This window comes from Halichoeres trimaculatus, unplaced genomic scaffold (genome assembly GCF_033239565.1).
Source record: "Halichoeres trimaculatus isolate MK-OKI-2021-1 unplaced genomic scaffold, fHalTri1.1 fHalTri1_scaffold_20, whole genome shotgun sequence".
In the NCBI taxonomy this organism is placed as follows: domain Eukaryota; kingdom Metazoa; phylum Chordata; class Actinopteri; order Labriformes; family Labridae; genus Halichoeres; species Halichoeres trimaculatus.
Genome location: NW_027437198.1, coordinates 24,669,271 through 24,693,144, shown reverse-complemented (window position 1 = coordinate 24,693,144; position 23,874 = coordinate 24,669,271). Strand labels below are relative to the sequence as shown.

At 39.2% G+C, this 23,874-nt stretch overlaps 1 protein-coding gene across 2 annotated transcripts in view; it reads left to right on the top strand.

Moving 5' to 3' along the window:
* lasp1 (LIM and SH3 protein 1) overlaps positions 1–23,874 on the top strand; it is a 38,454-nt gene that overhangs the window by 7,963 nt on the left and 6,617 nt on the right. For both annotated transcript variants that reach the window (XM_074696970.1, XM_074696969.1), the window contains exons 2-5: positions 5,155–5,249; positions 13,857–13,941; positions 21,727–21,834; positions 23,540–23,618. In XM_074696970.1, the coding sequence (XP_074553071.1) occupies positions 5,155–5,249; positions 13,857–13,941; positions 21,727–21,834; positions 23,540–23,618 (367 nt within the window). The remainder of the gene's footprint in view (positions 1–5,154; positions 5,250–13,856; positions 13,942–21,726; positions 21,835–23,539; positions 23,619–23,874) is intronic.

Below are 23,874 nucleotides of genomic sequence, written 5' to 3'. Positions count from 1 at the left end.
GTGATCATATTTCGCCTTTCTGTGCATGTTTGATTTTATCTGAGAGACACTGCAAAAGCTGCTGAGCAGAAAATCTGTGTGTTCAGCCATACTGCGAGGGAGGAGGCCTGCAGCAGATAGACGCAAACAGATACAAGTAAAATCACACCAGATTGTCCACTAAAGAAGATTTTTACATTTTAAGTTTTTAACCAGCAGCTGAGCTTTCCTTCTTTTTTACTCAAATGGGGAAAAAATAGATCTTTGTCAAAGATTTGGCTGCTCACTGAACTGTCTCTATCGCTAACAGAGGCCTGGGCGATAAAACGATAAATGTACAAATCACGAAATAAATTTTCTTCAATTGAAACTGAAACTGTCAGTGGTCACTGTTTTAGCGTCTATTTTTAGCTCGTTTGAAAGGCAGGTGCAAACTGGCACAGTGTTACACACAAACGTCTGAGGTCATTGTGGTGCGGAGGTGCAACGATAGATGAGAATCTTGCGTGTGCGTATCAACACAGTTGGACTGTCAGAAATAAAAATAGTGGAGACATATCGTCTATCTAACATTGTCTATCTGGGGCTTTGATTTTTTGAACTAGGTCTTTGGTGGTTGGTCTCCACCCGTGCGTAATTAAGGTTCATCTCCTGTGCTCTCTGGAGAGCACAGGAGATGAACCTCCCTCTTTATACACCGGCGGCTAAGTTGGAGGACTTTGCCAATGAATGACCTCCGGACTGTTGCCAGGGCATTTACGACCAATGTCAGCCCAGATACAGCAATGATGGCCCGAGGTTTACGGTGGAGGACGTGCACCACATTGAACACAGCTCTCACTTCCTGTGCAGCAGCCTGTGACCCATTTGTCTGATTTCTCCATCTTCATGTCTTCAAACTTAATTTTTCCTTTATGGTCACTCTACCCTCCCAAACTCTTCATAGTGACAACAGCTAGCACACACTAATGCTGCATTCGATTTGCTAGGAAGTCGGAATTTCCAAGTTCCAAGTGGGAACGCCCAGGTGGAACGCACACCACCCCTGAGTTCCCAGTAGGAAATTCCGAGTTTGGGGGTTAACAGTAATTAAGCTCCTGTTATATTCTTTTCATTTTAGAATTCCTGACTAGTGTTTGCCACAATAAATCAGCTGTGTATATAGCATCATCTGATGTTTATATACAGAAATACTGCTCTTATGGCAAGTTTTTCCCACTTGGCAACTGGAACACTGAATTTGGAGATGACGTCACTCTCGCTCCTGACTTTCCAGCTCTGTGTACAAATGTAGTGCAGCATAAATCCTCATTTAAAGAGGGCAGTTTGCTCCTGTTATTAACTGCTCACACGGTCTTGAAAAATCACCTGCAACACGCCCACTGATAACAGTAAAGTAGATGTTCCTGTTTTGTTTATCTGAAGTAGTTGTATAATGTTCTTCAGTACATCTGACAAAAAAATAAACCAAGTCAAAAAGTAATTTTCTGAAGGACCTGAACCTTCACAACTGACTCTGATAGGGCGTTTGAGTTGGAACAGTTCGACCTTTGCTCACCTGTCAGGGTAATGTTATCCTTGTGAAGGCTGGAGGGTTATGAGGATTGTCACACTGAAATGTGGGTTAGCAGGTTTTGCAAAGCTTAGGAAAAGTTTGCTAAACACACAAGTTGAAGAGGCTTGCTCTCTGGAGTAAACCCAAGGTCAATATTTATCCTGGAGAACAACAGGAGTGTCGAAGTCCATGCTCAGCTGCTCGGCTCACTTTTCCCCCTGGTAGCATTTTATTCACATCTTTCTGTTCATATTACAGGTCAGATTCAGAGGAGTGAGAACATCATACATGCTGCTGCTCTGAAGTAAATGTCAGTATGTAAAGATGGCGGCCACCACAGCTGCAAATCAGCTGGAGCTGGAGGAAATGGAATCTGCCTGCAGTATGTTATTGTTTGTAAGGGGATTTGCCGTTGCAGAACAGAAAGGGAGAGCAGTGGAAAGAAGAACATGATGTGTCCATGTGCGGCTCCCTCAGGCCTCTCTGCGTTGTCCAGGGATGAGGAGTTTGCATTTGAAGGCTTGGCCCAGTGTGTTTGGCGATGGATCACAGCCATGGCTCAATTTCAGCGCAGAGCCTCCTTTACGGTACAATATGGCTGGCTGAGAGCTACACACATCCATGTCAAACACACACTTACACTTTCCTTGCGGTAACCCTGGGTGGTCCATCACTTCCAGGCAGAGACATCTCTTAAATTCAGCCTGGAGCTGAATTCTCGTTCGATAATGAAAGAATGTGAAATGCTAGTTGTGCTGTTTGATGGGTTTTGTTTTCAAACACGTCTCCGCAGTGGTCCGAGACGGTAACCCTAACCATCCTGCTGATTTATCACCAGCTGTACATGCACATGCAGTATTATCATCATACCGTCTCGCGGCGTGCAGGGAAGAGATGGATTTTCTCTTCTTATCCTGAGGACATTGTGTGAATCAAACTTGTTTTGTGCATGTGTTTGTAAAGGAAACATCTAGAAACTGATGTTCTCTGATGTGCTCCTGCATTTTGAATCCTCTTGTTTGTTTGGAGATTAGTGTCTGTGTGGGCATTTGGTGAAGAAAGTGATAAAGAGTGGGAGAAAGAACAAGAGGGATGACAGAGTGCCCTGAGGCCATGTTAATAAGGACTCTGTCTTTCCTTCCCTCCCTTTCTGTCCTGCTCTTTCCGTTCCTTCGCACTCCTCCCTCTTCTCCCTCGACGATAGCAGAAGCAGCCAGATCATTGCTTCACTCTCTGGCGTTTTCCTCTCCCTCAGCCCCTCCCCGGCTTGCTCCATCCTCTTGCACTCTCCAGCTCCTTTCCTTTCATGTTTCCTCCCTCCTACCAGTTTTCTTCAGCCTTCCCTGTTTGAACCCTCCGGCCACAGATCAGCCAAGTGCCAGGAGGGAAGAGGAAAGGAGGCGAGAGGGAGGGTGGATGGGAGGAAGGGAAGGACAGTGCTCAGAGAGATTGATGGAGGAAACATCCAGATATGAGTGGGCGGACAGTAAAGGATTCAAAGGGTGGTTTGGCTCAACGAGGATTGTTATGTTTTAACGATTACAGTCAACACAGATATTTATGAAGTGATCTGCATTGATAAAGCTGTCAGTTTGAGGAGTGGACTAAAGAAACCACACAGCTTAGCTTGATAACTTTAGATTATCGTTTTATAACACGTACTAAAATATTCTCTGATGCAGTTTGGTGCCTTTCCTCAGTGTTGATTTATCACAAATGTTATAAAGGAAGTCAAACTGTTCTAAGAGGTCTCCACCCCTTCAAAACAAACAGATAGTTAAAGTTTCTTAAAAAACCACTTCTTCAGGTAGCTAAGGTTGAATATCTATCCGTTAAAGGCTTTTGACAGAAAAGGATGAACAGCAGAAAGCAACATACTTGCAAGCTGTCGTCACTATTTTTGCAGCTTTTAATGCTTTTTTTTGTCTATTTCAAGGACTATGCTCTGCTTGTGAAAGACGCCTGGTGCTCCCAGCCCAGCGTGGCTCTGAATCTCTAGCCAGACTCTTCTCCTCTGTTGTTCCCAAATGTTGGAATGAGTTACCTAACTCTATACGGTCCACAAAGTCCCTTTCCACTTTAAAGTGATACGCGCTGAAAATCCTCTAAATAAAGTGTGAATGCAGACCAATATCAGTCCATTTATTTGTGTTTTTGGTCAAGTAAAATATGGCCCCGTCTGAGTGCAGAGGAAACCGGCTGACGAGCAGGGAGGGGGTGTTTGGTGTGTGCGCCCTGGGCTTCTGCTGCACAAAAACACTGCTGTAGGGGTAATTTCTGCCCTAAACCTTGTGATAGGACCCAACTTGTTCCATCCCAGAGTATCACTTTAATGCTTTTTTTTGTCTATTTCAAGTACTACGCTCTGCTTGTAAGACGTCTGGTGCTCCCAGCCCAGCGCGGCTCTGAATCTCTAGCCAGACTCTTCTCCTCTGTTGTGCCCAAATGATGGAATGAATTACCTTACTCTGTACAATATGGAGTATGAATATGGATATATTCCTTGCACATTTTTCTGTCCGATTAGGCCTCTCAACCACGCAAACACAGCGATTTCACCCACATATAGGGAGATATCTAAAACGGATAAAACAGTAAGCTGGTGTTGACGCGATGATGTTAAGCACCATCTTCTTACTCTGTTGACTGCTTCTCCTTCCAGTTTTTGACTTTTGACTGTGCATGCTCATTATGTTCTCTTCTATGGTTTTCACAATTTGCTAACCTGCCACTTATCGGCCAGGCATGGCATTGCAGGCTTCAGAGGCGATCGTTTTCAGTTTTGCCTCTTTGTATGGACAGAGATATTTCTGTGGTGTGAACAGAGACTTTTTTTTTTTAAAGAGGACAAAGATATCCGGTCAAAAAGATATCCATATTCCTGTGATCCAGGTCTAAGAGATGTCTGAGGACTCATCTGTTCAGTTAGACACTTGGCCCCTTAAGCTAACCCTCCTCCTCTTTATCCTCAGGGTAGAGTGAGTCAGAAGGTCTAAGACCCAGCTCTTTTCAGCACTTATTACAGAATGTTGTTGGAGGTTGAAGTATATTTTTGCACAATTATATGTGCACTTTGTTGCACTAGTTAGGTTTTCCCTCTGTCTTGATTCCTGCTTGTAATGTATGTCGCTTTGGACAAAAGCGTCTGCTAAATGAAACTGTAGAGCTGTAAGTGTCAAAGGTGTCTGTTATATTTGCAGTCATTATGAAGGTGTGAGAGTAGATGGCACTCGATTTGATGACTGATCAATCCATTTATAAACACAAACCACTCAATCTGTTCACTAAAGGGAGAACTGGTTTCTCGTCTCTGTTCGGCGCCAGCGAACACAAACCGCTGTGTTTCTACTCTGCTCTACTTTTGTTTTTTGTTTCTTTCCCACAAACTTCCGACAGTCACTCTTCTTTCTGTCTATCCAGCCGCTGTGGCTGTGAAAACCTCAAGGGAATAAAAAGTAGTCCTGGCCTCACTCATTCAATTAGCTTTCCTGTGCCAGTGTGGGCGCTTTTTGTCTGCGAGTGCTAATCTCTGCTTTTGTGAGGTTTCGCTAAAGAAAGGTGAATCAGATGTCACAGATCGCTCCCTCTTAAACATTAAATTTCTTCTCTGTTTCTTCCAGTACTGGCATAAAGGATGCTTCAGCTGCGAGGTCTGCAAAATGACTCTAAGCATGAAGAACTACAAAGGCTTCGAGAAGAGACCATACTGCAATGCGTAAGTTTTCCTTAAAATCATCATTCTGTAAACATGTTTGTGTTTTTACCTTTTTTTTTAATGTGTAACCAGTTCAGCCTGCTTCCTAGAGACACTGACAGCAGCATTTAATCTGCACAGACGGAAATACGACTCTCTAAATATGTGTATTCATGTTGCAACCCCAACCAAGGCCCCTGTCTGCCTCCTCTGCTGTTTATCAGTGACTATTCCAGCTCCCCCTCAGAGAAAAGGCCTATATGTGGTGTGGGAAAGTGCCTCCCTCCTCCTCCTCCCTCCTCCTCGTTTGGGAAGGGGTGGGGGGTCGGGGTGTCAACAAAGGAAATTCCTAAAGTTCCTCTACAGTGACACGGGCGCGCACACTGAAACTAGCATGTCCACTCACGCTTCAGAGCAGACTCACTCAGTTAAGGCTCAACAGGAATCCATGGAATCTCCCTCGTCCATCACTCGTAATGGTTTTCTCCTCCTCTGTGTGTGTGTGACTGTGTGTGCATGTCCTGAGCGGGAATGCAGGGAGAAGGCGTTGCAACAAGTGCCTCCTTTTTTATTTTTTGCATTGTGCATAAACTGCGGTTTCATCACCAATAAAACAAATCAAGACGTCAAACACTTTCATTCTTAATCCAGGGAAAAATCTAAAGTAGTGTCGCGGTCGGGGATGTTGACGTCTATTTTCTATTGTGTTTGGCTTCCTTCATCCTTGATGCCAGAGAATTCAGAACATTTTCTTGTAAACAAAGATTGTTTGTTTATGAAAACAGTGTGAAAAATTACGACAGGCAGATAGGCAAATTATTCCAGATATGATAACCAAATTAGTAACTCTGCTGCGGCGGTACGCTCACCTCACAGGTGAGTAAATGTCACAGCATGAGTGTGTCAGGCCAGATCACTGCAAATAATGCACATTGTGTTACTCAGAATTTATTTTGGTGTTTGTTTAATGAAGATGTTTTAGGTGGTCATAATGTTCAGTTAATCCTCAGGTTTCATTTTCATTTTGATTCGTCAGGTCTGGTACAGTGGTCAGGTCAGTTGTCTATCTGAGAGAACAGAGAGTCTGATGTAAGTGTTTGTGTCTGTGTGTTAGCAACAAAAGAGAGGAAAAGGAGACGAGTTGTGTCCGCCACACGTGTACTGAGAGCCCTTCCAAAGGGAGTTTAATGAACTGTAGGAGGTACAGTTTGGTAAAAATGTGCCTAAATAGAGTCAAATTGTCATTTTATATACTTTCTACACCTCTGCTTCATTGTTTTAAATATTTGCCCAGTTTATTTTCCACAGTACCTATGATTTCTGCGTTTTTTGAAGTGCCTAACTGACATCTTTCTGTTAACAGTGTTAGCTAGGGGTGGGCGATATGACCTCAAATTTATATCACAGTATTTTTCCTTCATATTGCAATGAAGATATTATATCACAGTTTTCCAACATGACATAAGAAAAGTCTTTTCAAAACATGCTTCTGACTGTTCTGTGTTATAAGTGTACACATCTTACCTAGCTGGTGGAAAATGTCTAACACTGTGTTAGAAAAAGGCCTTTGCATACAATGTGCTTTTGGAAGAGTAGCTTATCCCATTTCAAGCTTAAAGTGCATGGTACTGGTGAGCAAATTTGGTCTGAGGAATAGGGATGGGTACCAAATTAGGTACTTTTATAGGTACCGATCGAATTCTGTCAAAAGTACCGAGTACCGATTCATGTAAAATCAGAAGGTACCATGTTTAGGTACCTAAACGCATCCTTGTGACTGTGAGGGACTGGAAGAGTAGGAGATTTTCCATGCTGGACATGAACACAGCATTGCAAGATTACGTATTGACGAATAAATATGTTAAGTTGAAAAAAAAAAAAATATTATTAAACAAATTGATACTTCTTACCACATAAACACACAAAAAGTACCAAAAATTGGTACCACTGAGTACCAGTACTGGTTGACAGGTACTGGGTATTGGTACCATATCATTTCAAATGTGAAAGGTACCTATCCCTACTGAGGAATGAAGAATATTTACAGACAAAAAATGCATTTTTGCATTTTTTTTTTTTTATTTAAAAAGCGTGAGCAATTAACTAGTAACATTTTGGGTGCCAATAAATTTGTTAAAATCAACATTTCTAGCTTGTCTTTCTGTAAGTTTTCCTCCGTTAAAGCTCGGCAAAACTCATACTTTTCATTGGCACATATTTTACCAATAACGAAAATAATCAAGAAATGTGTTGGTTTTGATTCAGTGACGCTATGAAGCTTGTTAGACCATAAAAATCCATAATTTAGCCGCACCATTGATTAAACTGCAGGGTTCAAAGTGTGTGAAAAATGTAGTAGCTTATAGTCTGCAAACTGCAGTATTCAGTATAAATTGAGTTACTAAATTATGTGTATGCTGTAGCATGGTAATTACGGTATTGCAAAATTCGATTCATGTTAACATATTATACTGGTGAGGAATGAAACCGCCCCTAGTGTTAGCTTTCCCACCATAAAGTCAGGACAACACCTGTATGATTCATTTTAAGTACAAGGTGAGGTGACCACAGCAGAGCCCTGGGCGGAGGTTTAATTAGCCACAATCCTTCCAAACACATGTTTGGACACATAGATCCATTAAGTATTGCTGTTAACACATCTTCTCCCTCTAAATCTAGTACCTAAAGCAGACCTTTTCCCCTCTTGAGTCTTCCTCGTCTCCATCAAGCCTTTAACCACCTACAGCAGGTGTCGTCCCACTTTCACGTCTTCATTCCACCTTCCTGTTTCTGACGTTCCCCGTCCTCTCAGCCAGCAGCAGCACAGCTCTTAACAGTCTGTTTATTGTGTCTCTTCCCGTTTGTTTAAAACCGGCCTGGATCGAGTAAACATCATCAGCAGAGGAGCCTCCTGCTTCAAGAGAGGAATGCAGGCTGCGTTCCCGGCGTTATGCACATTATTCTGTGGGATAACTGCTTCATCCTTGCTCCTCTATATTTGCCTTAAAGTAATTGATATGGGCCTTGTTTGTTTTCTCTTTATTCCCTCCCACCTCCTCCCTGAGAATCTCATCCCTGATTAGAAGCTGGAGTCACAGGGGGGGATTGTGGGAGATTTAGGAGGGCAGATAAGTAGACAGAAAAAAACTTAATTTTCCCTGGAGACTGCCGGAGAACTGGTGGGACTTTGCCATAATGACAAATGTCCTGAAATTAACTCAAACATCAGTGTGGTGTTGTGAAAAGCGTGTCAGAGATGTCTTGATTTAGTGTTTTCATTTGTGTAGCTGGGAGGCTCTCTTCCATTTAGCCTTCGCTTAAATCATTGTTTGTTGATAAATTCACTGTAAATAATGGAGCTGGGACGATACGCTTTTCTCCCCATTTGATTTTTTTATGATGTTTGGGGCCCTGATTTAGTTTAAACTGCACTTCTTCCATAGTTCCCTTTTTTATTCTAAGTTTACTTTTTTAAAACCAGCTCAAGTAAAAACCAAGGTGAATGATGATGATGATGATGGCTACAGACTGTATATGGAGCCATATTTTCCCAAAAGATGCTCATCACATGTGAGTCAGTTTATAAGATTTATTCAGGGGATCTGACATCTCAAACTTTTTTCTAACCCAGCTTATAAACAAAGACTAGAATAAAGATAAAAAAGTTAAAAAAAAAAAAAATTTGAATAAAAGATCATGATTAGGGATGCACGATCCGACTTTTCTTGTTCCGATACCAGTGTTGAATAATAACCTGCATGTCCAACTGTGGGATAAGACTGATAATGTTTGGGTAAAAGGCTAAAAATGAGTGTATGGAATTACTGAAGTTAATATTTATTTAAAATATGAAATAATTTAATGTTCACCATCAAAACAATTTTTCAGAATGGGGCCATTTTTTACTTGACAAAAAACACAACTAAACCGACTCCTACTGAAAAAAACTGATATCGGTCTGCATTCACGATTTATTTAGAGAATTTTCAGCACGTTACTTTCACATAAAAACACAGCTAAATAAGGCTCTAGTTCTCATCGAGTCGTAAAACGGGGCTTCCTCCGCTGCAGAGCCACAGCTGGCTACGAGGCGCTCGCCACTTAGTGTATCAGTCCACGCGCGCCGCGTGCCAGATATAAACAAACGCAGGTCGTCTGCCAGGACGAAGAGACACGATGAGAACTAGAGCCTTATTTAGCTGTGTTTGTGTGAAAGTAACGCGCTGAAAATTCTCTAAATAAGGCGTGAATACAGACCGATATCAGATTTTTTCGGTGGGAGTCCGTTTATTTGTGTTTTTGGTCAAGTAAAATATGGCCCCGTCTGAGTGCAGAGGAAAGCGGCTGACGAGCAGGGAGGGGGTGTTTGGTGCGAGCGCCCAAAATCACTGCTGTCGGGGTAATTTCTGCCATAAACCTTGTGATAGGACCCAACTTGTTCCATCCCGGAGTATCACTCTAAGGGGGAACCGATACACCGATAACCGATACCAGTAATCAAGATCAGTGTATCCCTAATCATGATTTAAATTTGTTACTGAGGCCATGGGTCCGGGTATTTGGGTAACTGCATTTATTTTTATACATTTACGCCTGTTGTCCATGTGAAACCGCAGCCTTACATCACTAAAAGCGATGTTTTCTGAAAACTCTAGCCAAAGTGAAGGTTCTCAAGTATCACTGCTGAAGAAAGGGGGCTGATTCTGATTGGCTGGTTTTACGTCTGGAAAACACTGCAAAGTATGGGTTTGACATGCCTTGAACTGCACTTATCATATGAAAGTTTTTTTCAAAACGAGTGGGGGGGGTATTTGTTTTTGAAAATGCCCGGTTATGTGTGTACTAGGACTTAGATACATCAAGTTTGTCTCCCACCCTAAGTCAGATTAAGACCACTTGCACAGACGCTTCTGATGCTTCAGTTTGTGAGAGATGCTGCTTTCAGGATCAGTCTAAAGGATGGAGGAGAAGAAGAAGAAAGGAGTTGGTAGAATATCAAATGAACTCTGATGTATGAGCTTTGTTGTGTAATGGATTCTGCAAGGCACTTGTTGTTGTTTGTCTCCTCTTCTTCATGAATTCGGCCTTCTTTAGACACAGAAACTTAGAGTTAGTTTGAATTAAAAGACAATCAGTCGGTGGTATTTCTATTTACTTTATTTCTATATTGTATACATCTGAGGTGAGAAAGAAGTTGATGTTAAAACCTAACTTTTTAAAGCTTCACACTGAGAAACAGAACTCATATCAAGGAAAGAGTCATCTTACCCCAACGTCTGACCTTAAAACACTTTTTGCTCTCTTTGAGTTGAGACGGGATAAAATATGAACCAGAAGCCAGAAACTCTAACCTTATCCAGCTCTTCCTTCTTCCAGCGTCAGCTCTTTCATGCTGTGTGTTTCTGTGGGACGTTATGTGTCTGAACTCTGCAGAAACCTGCTCCTCATTATGTCTGTTAAGTCAGATGTCATGTCCTCTACGTGATGATGTCGTGTTTCTCCTGAATGATGCATTAAAACCTTTTCAGGTTGCACAAAGGGCACGCCGCCGACAACTTCTCCTGGTTCCACTTTGCAAACAGGGATCTCCTCCTGCACAGTAGGCGGTTTGTGTGTGTGTGTGTGTTTGATATTACACATGCGTGGCATCTTCACTCCTCAGCAAACCTCCCTTCCATTTTGATCACTCCCTCTTTAGCCTTCACAGAGGCTAACTGAGTTTGTGCATGTGTCACCAACTCCTGTCTGCGACTTATTACCTCGTTATCCGACCTGACAGATAGATGAGTGTGTTTGTGACTCACTCCTAGCTTCAAACAGACACACACGCACATAATGGGATTCCACTGACTCACTCGGCGTATACCTGCAGCACTGTTGTATGTTTTTGTTGCAATTTTATGACCCATGAGTGTAAGAGCGGTTAGTAAACTTAGTGAAGATGACATCAGCACTGTCAGTGTTTGCAGACGCTGGTTATGAGGGTGTATCAGCCCTGGAAAATGAATCCTTATCAGACATCAGCTTGTGTCATGTGTCAGTACAGATATAAAAACAGCTCAACAATGAACAAAAGCTTCATTTGCCTCTGCTAACTCACTAACCACTACATCTCAATACCACAGCCACCTTCAGGAAAAGGAGCGGCTGTAAAAGGCCCGCTGTGTGCGTGCACAGACTTGCATGTGTTCCTATGGATGCAGCAGGGATCAAGTGCTTTAGTTTGTTTTATACCACAGAGCTTTCAATTCAACTTCAACCAATCGTGCGTCTGTTTTTCTAGATTCATGCTCGTACAGTTTCTGCTTTGGTTTCTTTAAAGTGGCTCCTTTCTTTTATAAAACAGCACTTTATGTAAAATATGCCAACCACAGCGCCTTTGTTCAAGGGTTTTATATCCCTTCATCAAGTCCGAACAAAATTAAAAAGGTGTGTTTACCATGTTGTCACAGAAACCGTAAACATATTGCCTAAATGGGTTACCCAGAGGCACGGGTAGGAGTTGAGGGTTTTTGAGGTCACGGTACACCCTGAGGCAGGCTGGGAAGTGCAGTCAATTCAAGCTGTTAGAAAAGCTATGAGGCATCTGGATTTGTGCCATATGTTTAAGGATATATCAAGAGCTACAAAATCTACTTTATTGCCACAATAATTGTCATTTCCCCTTTTCTTGTTGGTAATGTAAACCCTGCTTTTTACTAATCAGCTACTGTATATTTGCAAACCAGTAGTATGTCATTTCCTGTCCTTCTCTTCGATCAAGAGCACAGCTTGGTTTGATAAGTCCACCTTGCTAATTAACTTTCCTGTACTGGAACTAACTGTGCACCAATGTCTTACTGCTCATATTATCATGTACGTTTTTTATGTTTTTATGTCTAAATGTAAATCTGCTGCAAATCAAAGAAACAAATTAATAAAATGAATAATTGAATGAAAAAAGACAAAAAAGTGTATAAAATTGAATGCTAAAATAGTAAAAAAATCTAGTAAATAATTATCCAAGCAAGAAGTTTCTTATGTTTATAAAATTGTACAAATGGCATCTTGGTTTTTTATTTTTTAATAAATTTGCAGATATTTCTTAAAAAAATGGGATGCCTCAAATTTAAAAAAAAATTGCTTAATGGTAAAAATGAAGTTAAAAAAAATGTTCATAAATTAGCAAAAATCTCAATATTTTGAAATATCAAAAAAAAAATTGCTAGGATGTCATAAATTTGCAAAAAAAAAAAAGCAATTTCAAAAAATTGCTTTATTTTTTTAAGTAAAAATTTGTCAAATTTTCAATAATGGAATCTAACAAATTTGCTGAAATTTGCAAAAAAAATTCAAACATTTGTAAAATATTTTTAAAAATGCAGATTTTTTTTCTAAAATTAAAAAATGTCAAAAAAAAATTTGCTAGGATGTCATAAATTTGCAAAACATAATTATAAAAAAAGAAATTTTAAAAATTTGCTTTTTTAAAAAAAAAAAAGTAAAAATTTGCAAAGTTTTCAAAAAATAGAATTTAAATAATTTGCTGAAATTTGCAAAACATTTCAAAAATTTGTAAAATATTTTTAACAATGCAGATTTTTTTTTCTAAAATTAAAAACTGTCAAAAAAATGGACTTGTAAATTTTGCAAAACATTCAAAATTTTGCAAAAATGTAAAAAAATTTGAAAGCTTTATCCCAAGATGAGATGCATATTTAGTTCAACTAAATGTCAATGCCTGATTAAATTTAGTGCTTAAATGTCTTTAGTCGTCAATACCCTTTCTAAGAAAAAAAAATATATATATTTCAAAAATGTTTTTTAAGCTACAAGGAGCCACTGTAAAGGAGTCAAAGAGCTGTATGAGGTTTCAGAGCCGCAGGTTGAAGACCCCTGCTTTAACCTCTGACAGCGGTTTAAGGAAGCATGTGATGGATTTTTGGAATGATGCTGCATGTGTGCACGTCTGCTTGTTTACGCCAACCTGTGTGTATTTGTTAAAGTTGTTTTCTCCTGAACAGTAGGAGGTCTGCTGGAGTCTGCGCCTGTCAAGAAAATTTCCCAGAATCCATTCAGAAAAGAGACTCGCTTCATGCTCTGCTGAAGGGGCTACCCATGACATCATTCACACTCACCCAGTGTCTCTCTGACCCTGCTGCCGTGCCCTTCCTCTTCCTCTTATCCCCCACAGGGCTGTGCCTGTTTGTGTGTATGTGTGCATAATAAGCGTGTGTGTGTGTGTGTGTGTGTGTGTGTGTGTTTTTGAGAGCTGGGGAAGCTTTTTCCACACCTGCTATGGCTCACATCCAAAACTTTGCAACCTTGAGGCTCTGGTCCCCCCCACACAGCCGCTGCCTGCACTTCCTGTGTCTCAGACTACCTTGGCTCCCACTGACAGAGCATTGTGTGTAATACTGACATGCTTTTTGTCTACAGGGGCTCCTAACTCAACTTCAGGACCACCTTGAATAACAAATGCCCCCTCTGTGGGGCCACAGACTGCACACTGCTTGAGTTATGCTGTTTTTTCTCTGAGAGTTTTGGCTTGAGCAGCACAGTGGGAGTTTGAGTAAAAGCTGGCGTCTGCCTGTGTGTGTGTTTACTGTGTACTGACTTACTTTGCGGCTTTGTGTGTTTGTTTTGCAGACACTACCCCAAGACAAGCTTTACCATTGTGGCTGACACTCCAGAGAACCTCCGCCTCAAACAGCAGAGCCAAATGCAGAGCCAGGTAACTCTTTGTGCCTGTTGTAGCTGCTTATAGGCTTCATGGTGAAACCCCAGTTATGAAACACTCACAAACACACACACACATTGCATATTTTGGCATCAATGTACCAAAGAAGTCATAAAATGATAAGCTTAATTAGAAAAGCCTGACTTGAGTGAACCCGGAAAAATTTGATTTGGGAGTCAGCGTTTCAGAAAGTCGGCTTTCAGATAACACATCCGCTCTAATTCAGTTTGAATATTCAAGATAACTGCCAGCTCACTGCGACACAGACCTGAGAAACCAAGCATGAAATGACAGCGTAATGAAAAGTTGCAGATAGGAGTGGTCACTAAATAACAAGATGAATAAGCTAGAAGCAATCAGTGCAGGAGCGTTGGTTTTGGAGATTTTAGGCTTCATTTAGAATCAGTTCAAGCTTTTTAACTCCAAAAGGAAACAGGATTTTGATGCTAGATTATTTCTTTAAGTGATGTTTTGAGTGATCCAATAAGAACTGGCTTCAATCTGTTTTGCAACACTTCGTTTCCTTTCACTGGCTGTTTGAACCAAAGGAGGCTTTTTGCATAAGAAAGCGTTGCAGCGTAAATGATCCCATTCAGCTTTTCCCTTAAAACAGAGTCCCTGAGCAGAGCAGATGTAGGTCCTTTTCTTTGGAAGGATGTGTTCACACACTTTAACTGTGATTGGTTGGTTTTTAGGATTTCTTAAAACTTGCCAAAAATGGGGAAAATATTAAACTTTCTTTGCATTTTCTTTTATACATTTTTTTCTCAAAGCCAACCACAGATACTGTCTTCAATTCTTTTATGTTTTGGTTAAAGACTCTTTATTTGTGTTTTTTTTTTTTTTAACTTTTATTGTCTGTAGATGTAGATCAAGGGTCATCAACCTGCAGCTTTGGAGCCTCATGCAGCTCTTTGACTACTTTGCAGTGGCTCCTTGTAGCTTTAAAAAACATTATGGATATATGCATTTTTTGTTTTTCTTACAGAGGGTATTGATGATTAAAGAAAATGACGCCAAATAAAATCATGCACAAACATTTTGTTGAACTAAATATCACCTCTTGCAAAGAAGCTTTCAAATTTGTTCAGAATATTGCAAATTGTTTAAAAATATTTGCAATTTTGGGGGGATTTTGATTTTTGACATTTTTTCAATTGAAAAAAAATCCATATTTTTGAAGATTATGGCAAATGTCTTTAAAAATTTTGCAATTTCTTGGTATTTCAAATTTTGACATTTTTTCAATTAAAAGGAAAATCCAGATTTTTGCAGTTTTTGCTAATTTTTGAAATGTTTTACAATTTCCTTTTTTTGCAAAATTATTTCAAATTCTTTAAATTTCATTTTTTTAATTAGAAAATTTTTGAAATGATTAAAAAAATGGAAAATTTAGCAAAGTTTTGAAATTACATTTTATTATTATTATTATTGTTTTAGCAAATTAATAAAATTCTGGCCATTTTTTTACATTTTAAAACTCTTAAAATTATTTGGAAATTTTTGCATGCAAAAATTCTTTTTTTTATTTATTTATTTATTTATTTTTTTTTAAAAAGGCAAATTTTTAAAATTAATTATGTTAAAAAAATTTCCTTTTTTATATTTGCAAAATTTGTTGAAAATTAAAACCTAAGACATCAAATGTAAAACTTTAAAAAGACAAGACATGACAATTATTTACTAGATTTTAACTATGTTTAGAATTTTACACACCATTTTGTCTTTGATTGGAGATAAAGTACATTCTGTGGCTCCCGAATGACTCTTATCCCAGTGAGCTGAAGTAAAATGGCTCCTATGGAAGTTACGGTTGCAGACCCCTGATGTAGATACTTAAATAAAAAAGACCCAAATATAGTCAAGGATAAAAAAACTCATCAGACCAGAATATCCATCTGAACTGGGTCATGTGCTCCTGCTTTAATAAAGATGGCTCTGATAGACTTGGAGATTTATGTCATCAACAGAGCTCTGCCAGAGTTTCCCCTGTGAGGCTCTTTGTGTTTGAAGAAAAATCAACAAATCAGCGATAATACGGTGATTAAATAAAACAACACACAGTGGCAGCTTGTTGGCGAGCTGAAAGGTGAACCCTCATGTGACGTTTCAATTCTGTAACATCTGAAAGATGATGCTTTTTCAAGAAGTTTAGTTTCAAAGGAGGGAAGTGTTGTTTCAGTTTGTTAAAGAGGAGAGGGTTAACCACAGAGGAGGCGGAGCTTATCAGAAAGTGTCAAGTCTTATCTGAGTGTCACTGTCACACTCTGCAGACACAGAGGTCAGGCTGTGTACATTAGGATGCTTTTTTTAAGGGTATCAGGGTGGGGGTAGTGGTCGTATTGGGAGGGGGATCAGGGAACAGATGGTGTTTTTCTACATGGATTTTGCATCTTTGCAGCCTCCCACAAACACTGCACCAAACATCAAGTGACAGTCATTTCACTGATGGGTTATCTCAGCCCCAGAGCGAGGAAACAGATTATTAATACACAAAATATGTTTGTGTGTGTGACCAGGGAGGATTTGTGTATTTTCTACAGCAGTTGTGTTGCTTATAAGCTGTGATTTCAGAAATTATTGCCAGCTTGTGATTGGCTGACATGTCTGTGATCGAAGGTGTAAGTTTTTATTAAGGGCAAGTAACAGTTTTGGTAACAACAAAAGTGTTGGAAACAAAAAAATAGAAATTTCGCTGCAAGACCACCAGACGGTCTTTGAGAAACAGATAATTTTACACCAGATTCTGTAGTTGTAGATGTAAAAATAATTTCCCCTGACAGTAAAATCATAAACTGCAGCATATTAGATAAGCTGTGAGGGTCTGGATTTGAGTCATATGTTTAAGGATAAAAAACACAAACTAAAACTCTGCATACTTTAACCCGGGGGTCCACAACCTTTACTTTTAAGAAGCTATTTACCTCAGCTCACCTGAAGTAAAATCATTCGAAAGCCACAAAATCTACTTTACTGCCACAATGAAGAGAAAAAAGTGAATAAAATTGTAAACATAGTAAAAGTAAAAAAAATTCTTGTGTTCATGGTATTATACGAGTGATTTCTTACTTTTTTAGTTTGAGTAAATTTGTAAATATTTTCTAAAAAAAAATGTAAATTTGTAATGCCATAAATTTCATATATTTGCCATATGTTTCCCAAAAAAAAGTTAAATAAATGTGCAAAAATTCTAAAAAAAAACAAAACAAAAAAATGAAGTTTCAAATATTTGCCAGAAAATCATAAATTTGCAAAAAAAATCAATAATTTTTAATTTAAAAAATTAGCAACATTACAAAAAAATTGTAAAGTTTTCAAAAATGAAATTAAAATAATTTGCAAAATTATCTGCAATTTGCAAAACATTCCAAAAAATTTAAATTCCTCAAAAAATGTGGAATTTTTTTTTCTAAATTAAAAAAGTTAAAAAAAAAATACATTTAAAAAAATTGTGAAAATTTAAAAAATTTCAAAAATATTTTTAAAAAAACTGTGAAAATTTAAAAAATTTCAAAAATATTTTTTAAAAAATTGAGAGCTTTATTGTGGCAAATTTCGCTTCAAGACAGCTGGACAGTTTTTGCGTAATCAATATTTTACACCAAATCTGTCATCATGGATTCAAAAATGATTCCTCTTGACAGTAAAATCATTAAAACTGCAGCGTATGAATCTCAAAGTGTGCCACTGTGTCATCCCCCCTCATCAATGCGTTTGCATCAGCGACAGGAAGTTGAACGCGTTTGAAGCGGCGGCCACCTAACCCTATTCAACCATCGATGCCGCCGCCCACCGCTGCTGCGTTGCTACGGGAACCCTATTGCTATGGTAGCAGGGTAGAGGTTTGTCACACCTCATTACAAGACTTTGCAGAGAGAAACAGAGAGAAACAAGGCGGAGAGCAGCAGAGAAATGAAGAAACTGCAGAGAGCGATTGGGGAGGAGGAGAAGGAGAGCGTTGAGGCGCACATGAACGAGAAAACAGAGAGGAGGAGAGACAGGAAGGCACCAAAACAGAGGGAGGGAGGAGTGCAGGGCAAAAGAGGAAAAGATAAAAGTAAAATCCCCAGAGGAGTCGAGGCTGGAGGAATGCAAATAGAAGCAGAACGAGAGATGATAATAAGGAAGAGCCTCAGCTCGATGGGACGACAGCGCTGCTGCTAGAGCAGTAAAATATGAATGAATGAAAAAGGAGCCCAGAGAGCAGAGAGTGGGTGGGGAAAGAAAGCAGAGGCATGATTGGATGAGAAAAAGCTGTTGCACAGTCCTAAAAAGACAAAGGAGGCAGACTGAATGATGAGAATGGGGGGAGGATCACACGTTGGCTGATGGGAGCAGAGGGAGAATGATGGACCAAGACGGGTCGCAGCCACATTAATCTTTGTTCACATTTATCTGTGTGCGCAGCCTTCAGAGCGCAGAGTAATTTACCGTTGAATGTGGAGCGACCACAGTTTTCATGCATATTCTCAGGGGACGTCACGCCCGCCACGGTGACACTGCATCACACTTGCACACATTATCTGTGAATCACAGCCGCGTCATGGCATCATGAGGCGTTGGGAGATGAGCGGAGGATTGGTCAGCAGTCTGTTCGGTGGTGTCAGACATTAGGAGCATGTCAGGGAGAGCTTCCTGCTAATGCACTGTGCAGCCAGGCTCTGCAAAGCGAAGGATGGAGAATTACTGCATGAGGAAGGGTTTGGTGCTGGCAGGTCGAATCCTTGAGTGTAGGGCTGCACGATATGGCCAAAAGCAATATCTGCGGTACATATACATTAAAATATTCTGAGTTTTGCACTATGTAAAGTTTAAGTTCAACCCTTTGATGCATAAAATGTCACCAGTGATACATTGAGTATATTCGATGTATCCCCCACTGCAAGGGTGTCTACATTTTGAGTTATTTGTCGGTATTTTTGTCCAGAGTTCAAGCATCTATCACGTACATTTCAGCGCTGAAACCTTTTTCCTGCAACATGCAATGACATTGGAGTTTAAATTGAACTCTGTCAATGGAAGAAAGTTTTAAACTGCAAGTGCAACTCAAGTGTTTTTGTCTTATTTTAAATTTTCACTCCAGAAAGTAAAAGAAAATAAGAGAAAAGTTATGTGTATCAAGACATTATTCTAGTTTTGAGCACGTTTTTCCTCATTCCATTGGCTGATTTTTTTATACTTGTTACAAGCAATTTTTACTTAAAATACAAAAAACACTTGATAAGATTTAATTTTTTTGCAGTGTAGTGGAAAGTAGATTGATGCCATTACAGCCACTTAGATAGGAGCCATCTGATAGAAAGAAGTTGTTTTGGAATTTATGGAATTGTACATGTGAAGTGTTTTTTTTTTTGATAAATTTGCAAAAATTTCAAAACAATTGTGGAATTTAAAGAAAATGACAAAAATGTTGAGGATTGCAAAAAATTTAAAAAATGAAATTTCAAAAATTTGCAGTTGCAGAAACAGTGCAAAATTTTAACAAATTTTTCTAAAAATGTAAAAAGAAAATTGAAATGTCAAAACTGCAGAAACTTCACAAAATTTCAAAATATTTAAAATTCTTATTTTTTAAGATAAATTTCAAAACTTAGTTAAATTTTTTCTTACAAATTCAGAATTTCAATAAATTGTTCTATCTAATTTTTTTTTACGGTTGATTTGCTAAAATATTCTTAAAAAAATATATATTTGTTCAATTCAACACAATGTTAATGCATGATTTTACACAGCTTCCTGTCTTGACCAAGTATTTCTGATAAAAACCACATTATGAAAAGAGGGCCATTGTGAAAAAGAACATTATTAAATAAAAATTAACTTTGTAAAACAACAATTTTCATTTTTGTCCAGAATTAAAGCATCTATCACGTACATTTCAGCGTTGTAACCTTTTTCCTGCAACATGTAATGATATTGGAGTTTAAATTGAACTCTGTCAATGGGAGAAAGTTTTACACTGCAGAAAAACTGGAATCTTATCAAGTGTTTTCGTCTTATTTTAAGGAAAAGGTGTCTTATTATACTTGAAACGTCTTGTTTTAAGTTGTTTAAAGACAAAAATGAGGCCTGAATTGCTTGTCACAAGTTTAAAAAGATCTGCCGATGGAACAAGAGAAAAGTATCAAGACATTATTCTAGTTTTGAGCACATTTTTTGCTCTGTAGTGGGAAGTAATGTGAAGCCATTACAGCCACTTTCATGGCAGTCAGCTGATGAATCTCTAATCTTCAACCTGTTTGCTCATTAAAGCCCATTATGTACAAGTATCAGGTTTACAATGACAAAAACTTCCCTAGAAGTGATCTGTCATTGTCTAAATTATTGTTGTGTGTTCTGGGAGTGGCCAAAAGATTCAACTTCTTGTCACAACGAAATAAATCAAGTCCCTGGTTTCCAGTCTCTGGTCATAAAGGCGTGAGGGTGGATGTGGGTTAGAAACGTGTGCCTCAGAGCAGCTGTAAGGGAGAGCCCCATGCATTGTTATTTCTGATATTCATCTGACACTGCATGGGCTGGATGTTTCCTTCTCTGCCCCGAGGGGCAGGATAGGGTGGGAAGGCTCCAAAAACACACACGTACACACACACACATACACAGTTTTGACACACTACCTCTTATTATGACCATGTATGGTTGCCACCACGTCCTGTGTGAACGGCCTCCATTACCCAGCAAACAGGAAGTGAGTGTCACCACATGAGACATAGCAATACGCTGAGAGGCAGTTTCACCTTGCAGTAGTAAAGCATGAACACGGGTGCTGTAAAACATTTTATATCAAAGCCTCGAGACATAAAACTTGTGGTTTTCCAAGAAAGTGACATAAGCAGAAGTTTGCAGAGGCATTTGTGATAAAAATGTGTGCAAAAATAAGGAAAATGAGGATAAAGAAGCTACTGTGACTTTACAGAACTTTACATTTAATAAAGACAACAAAGTGTATAAATTACCATACATCGTTAAAATGTAGTGAATTATATGAACAAGAAGTTATTTTGGAATCTATGGAATCATGCATGTGTAGTCTTGTTTTTTAAATTTTGATAAATTTGCAAAAATTTCAAAAATTGTAAAATTTTAAAAATTTACAAAAATTTTAAGAATTGCAAAAAAAAAGGAATTTCAAAAATTTGGAGAAGTTAGAGAAACATTTAAATTTTTTAACAAATTTGCCAAAAAAATGAAAAAAAAATTTAAATGTCAAAACTTCGCATGAACTGCACAAAATTTTGAAATGTTAAAAATGTGCATTTTTTAAAAAAAATCAAAAGTTTGTAATGATTTTGTACCATTTCAGAATTTCAAAAAATTGTTTCATATGTTTAGTTTTTTCAAAATATTTGCTAAAAAAAAAAATCTTTTTTTTTTTTTTATTGTTTGTTAAGTTCAACACATAAAAAAGCCATTGTAGAAAAAAAATTATGAAATAAAAATTAACTTTGCAAAAAAAAAAAAATTCTACTTTACTAAAGCTTGGAAAATGAATAAAAAATATATATTTTTAAGCGATGAAATTATTAAAATAATCATGAAATATTTCATTATGATAATTGTATATTTAAGAATAATTAAACATAATTCACAATAATATTGTCTTATATCACAATTTAAAGACCTTATTTTATGATTGTTTGTTATTTATCAAAATGGTATTTGTTTTAAAATGTTGTTTTTATTTATCTAATTATGAATCTTTTGGGGTTTCATATGCATGAGGCTCCAGAGCTGCAGGTTGCAGACCTTGGTCTAACATTTGTGTCTATTTTTTGTCTGCAGGTTCGCTACAAAGAGGACTTTGAGAAGAATAAAGGGAAAGGTTTCAGTGTGGTCACAAGCACGCCAGAGATGGAGAGAATTAAGAAAGCGCAGGACCAAATCAGCAATGTAAGTGACACACACCGATGAACAAAGGATATTTGAATGATGTTACAAACTCTATCCTCTGTGTGTTTCTTGCTATCATCTACAAAAGCATGCTTTCCTCCTCAAACCCCCTCCCTCGTCGGACATTCTCCTCCACTCTCCCTCAGCTCCCGTTATTGATTTGCCATTTCTCTGTAAATACAGAACAGCCGTGTAGAAATGCAAGCAGCGTTTACCTCGTGTCCCCAGACTGCTGGAGTCAGCTGCAAAGACCTTTAATTCCATGTGAAACACACTCACATACAAAACATGCGTCATTACGCGCACGCTGCTCCGTGCCGGCCCCGCTAATGGCATAATTAGCGTGCGGGGTGATGGATAATTACTGCTTTCATGTGCTGAGAGAAGTAGCATGACTGAGATCAAGGAAATTTTGGAGGGCAGAGGGAGGAAGATACACATATGTAACATGTATTTATGGGTGCGCCACATCAAGATAACGAGAGCTGAAAGGCGGGATGAATGGAGCCTGTTGGTCAGAGCTGATAACTGAGACATCTGCTTGTGATCAGTGTGTCGTTCACAGCTAATCATGGATGAGCTCAAATCTTCCTCTTTTTCCTGGATTCTGAGAAATGAACCAGTTTCTTCTGCTCTGTGACAGGAATCTCAAACATGTGAAGCCTCTCTGCCACCGTCCCGTCTAGACTCGTCCTGCCGTTCATGTTTCTTTTAAACATCGTCATCACTCTTCACTCCTTACTGCTCGTCTTCCTCTTATCAAACCGACAGTTATTGAGAAGTCGTGGGGATGTTTAGCTCACTTCCTGTGACTCTACACAGCCCGTCTGTTCAACCAGCTTCTTGAAAACAAACACAATAATCTCCTTTACAAACTCTCACGCAGCATATTGCTCCTGAGTGCAGTCACTGTCTTCACACAGACACTCCCGTCATCCCATCCAGTCCGTCGATACACTGCTGGCTAACGCTGCCGGCACAGTGGTGCCCTTTGAGCAGCGGGTGTAAGCGGGGACAGGATCAGGGTTGTAAATCTTGACTCGGCCTGCGTGAGTCAGTCTGTTATCAGCCTGCTTATTAGGAGGGCTGGGCTACGGAGGCCTATTTAGCTCAGTCATAGAGCAGTTTCTCTTTCTTGAGTGTGGCCCATTTTGTGTAGTAGCTGAGCTGAATGCGGCCTCTGTTGCTCGGGGTGGAGATGTTTCAGGTTGAAGCGTAGCACGTTGGATTAAAACAGCTCAGAGGAAAAAGTTCAAAATGTTCAGTTTCTCTTGCAGAGTATTAATGATTAGGATTATTTTGTGCCAAGTCACATGACCCCCTCCTCCTCCTCCTCCTTCCCTCTCTCTGCTTCCTCTTGCTGGCTCATTTCTACCACAAGTATTCGAGCTTCTTCTTGGTTCCCTTTTTTTTTCACCTCACCTGTTCTGCCTGATGTGTCAGCGAACGGTTGCTACGCAACTAGGGACTCGCACTACTTCCTGCCGCCGAGATGTCATTTCCTGTCAGTGTCAGGCTGCTTCCCCAGGCTCTGCTGCTCGTAGTCGTCGCCCCACCTTTCAGCACTCGGAGCACACAGGAGACCCCTGGTGGACAGAGAGGGAACGACATGCTGTAGAAGCTTCCTGAAACGAAGAACGCACCTGTAGATTTGAAGCCCTCCTCTTTAATCCATGACTCTGAACTGATTGTTTCTCCTTTCCAGATTAAGTACCACGAGGAGTTTGAGAAGAGGAAGATGGGAGGAGAGGTCCCGCACCATCAGCCAAGCAACCCCAGCCCAGGTAACCCTTAAACCTAAACCTTTACACTGCAAAAAACTGAAATCTTATCAAGTGTTTTTGTCTTTTTTTAAGTAAAAATTGTCTTATTATACTCAATATGAACCACTTTCTATTTATCAATCCAGAAAAATGTCTTGTCTCAAGTTATCAGAGTACAAAAATGAGGTTTGAATCGCTTGTAACCAGTAAAAAAATCTGCCAATGGAACAAGAAAAAATTGCTTGAAAATTTCCTTGACTCTTGTTCCATTGGCAGA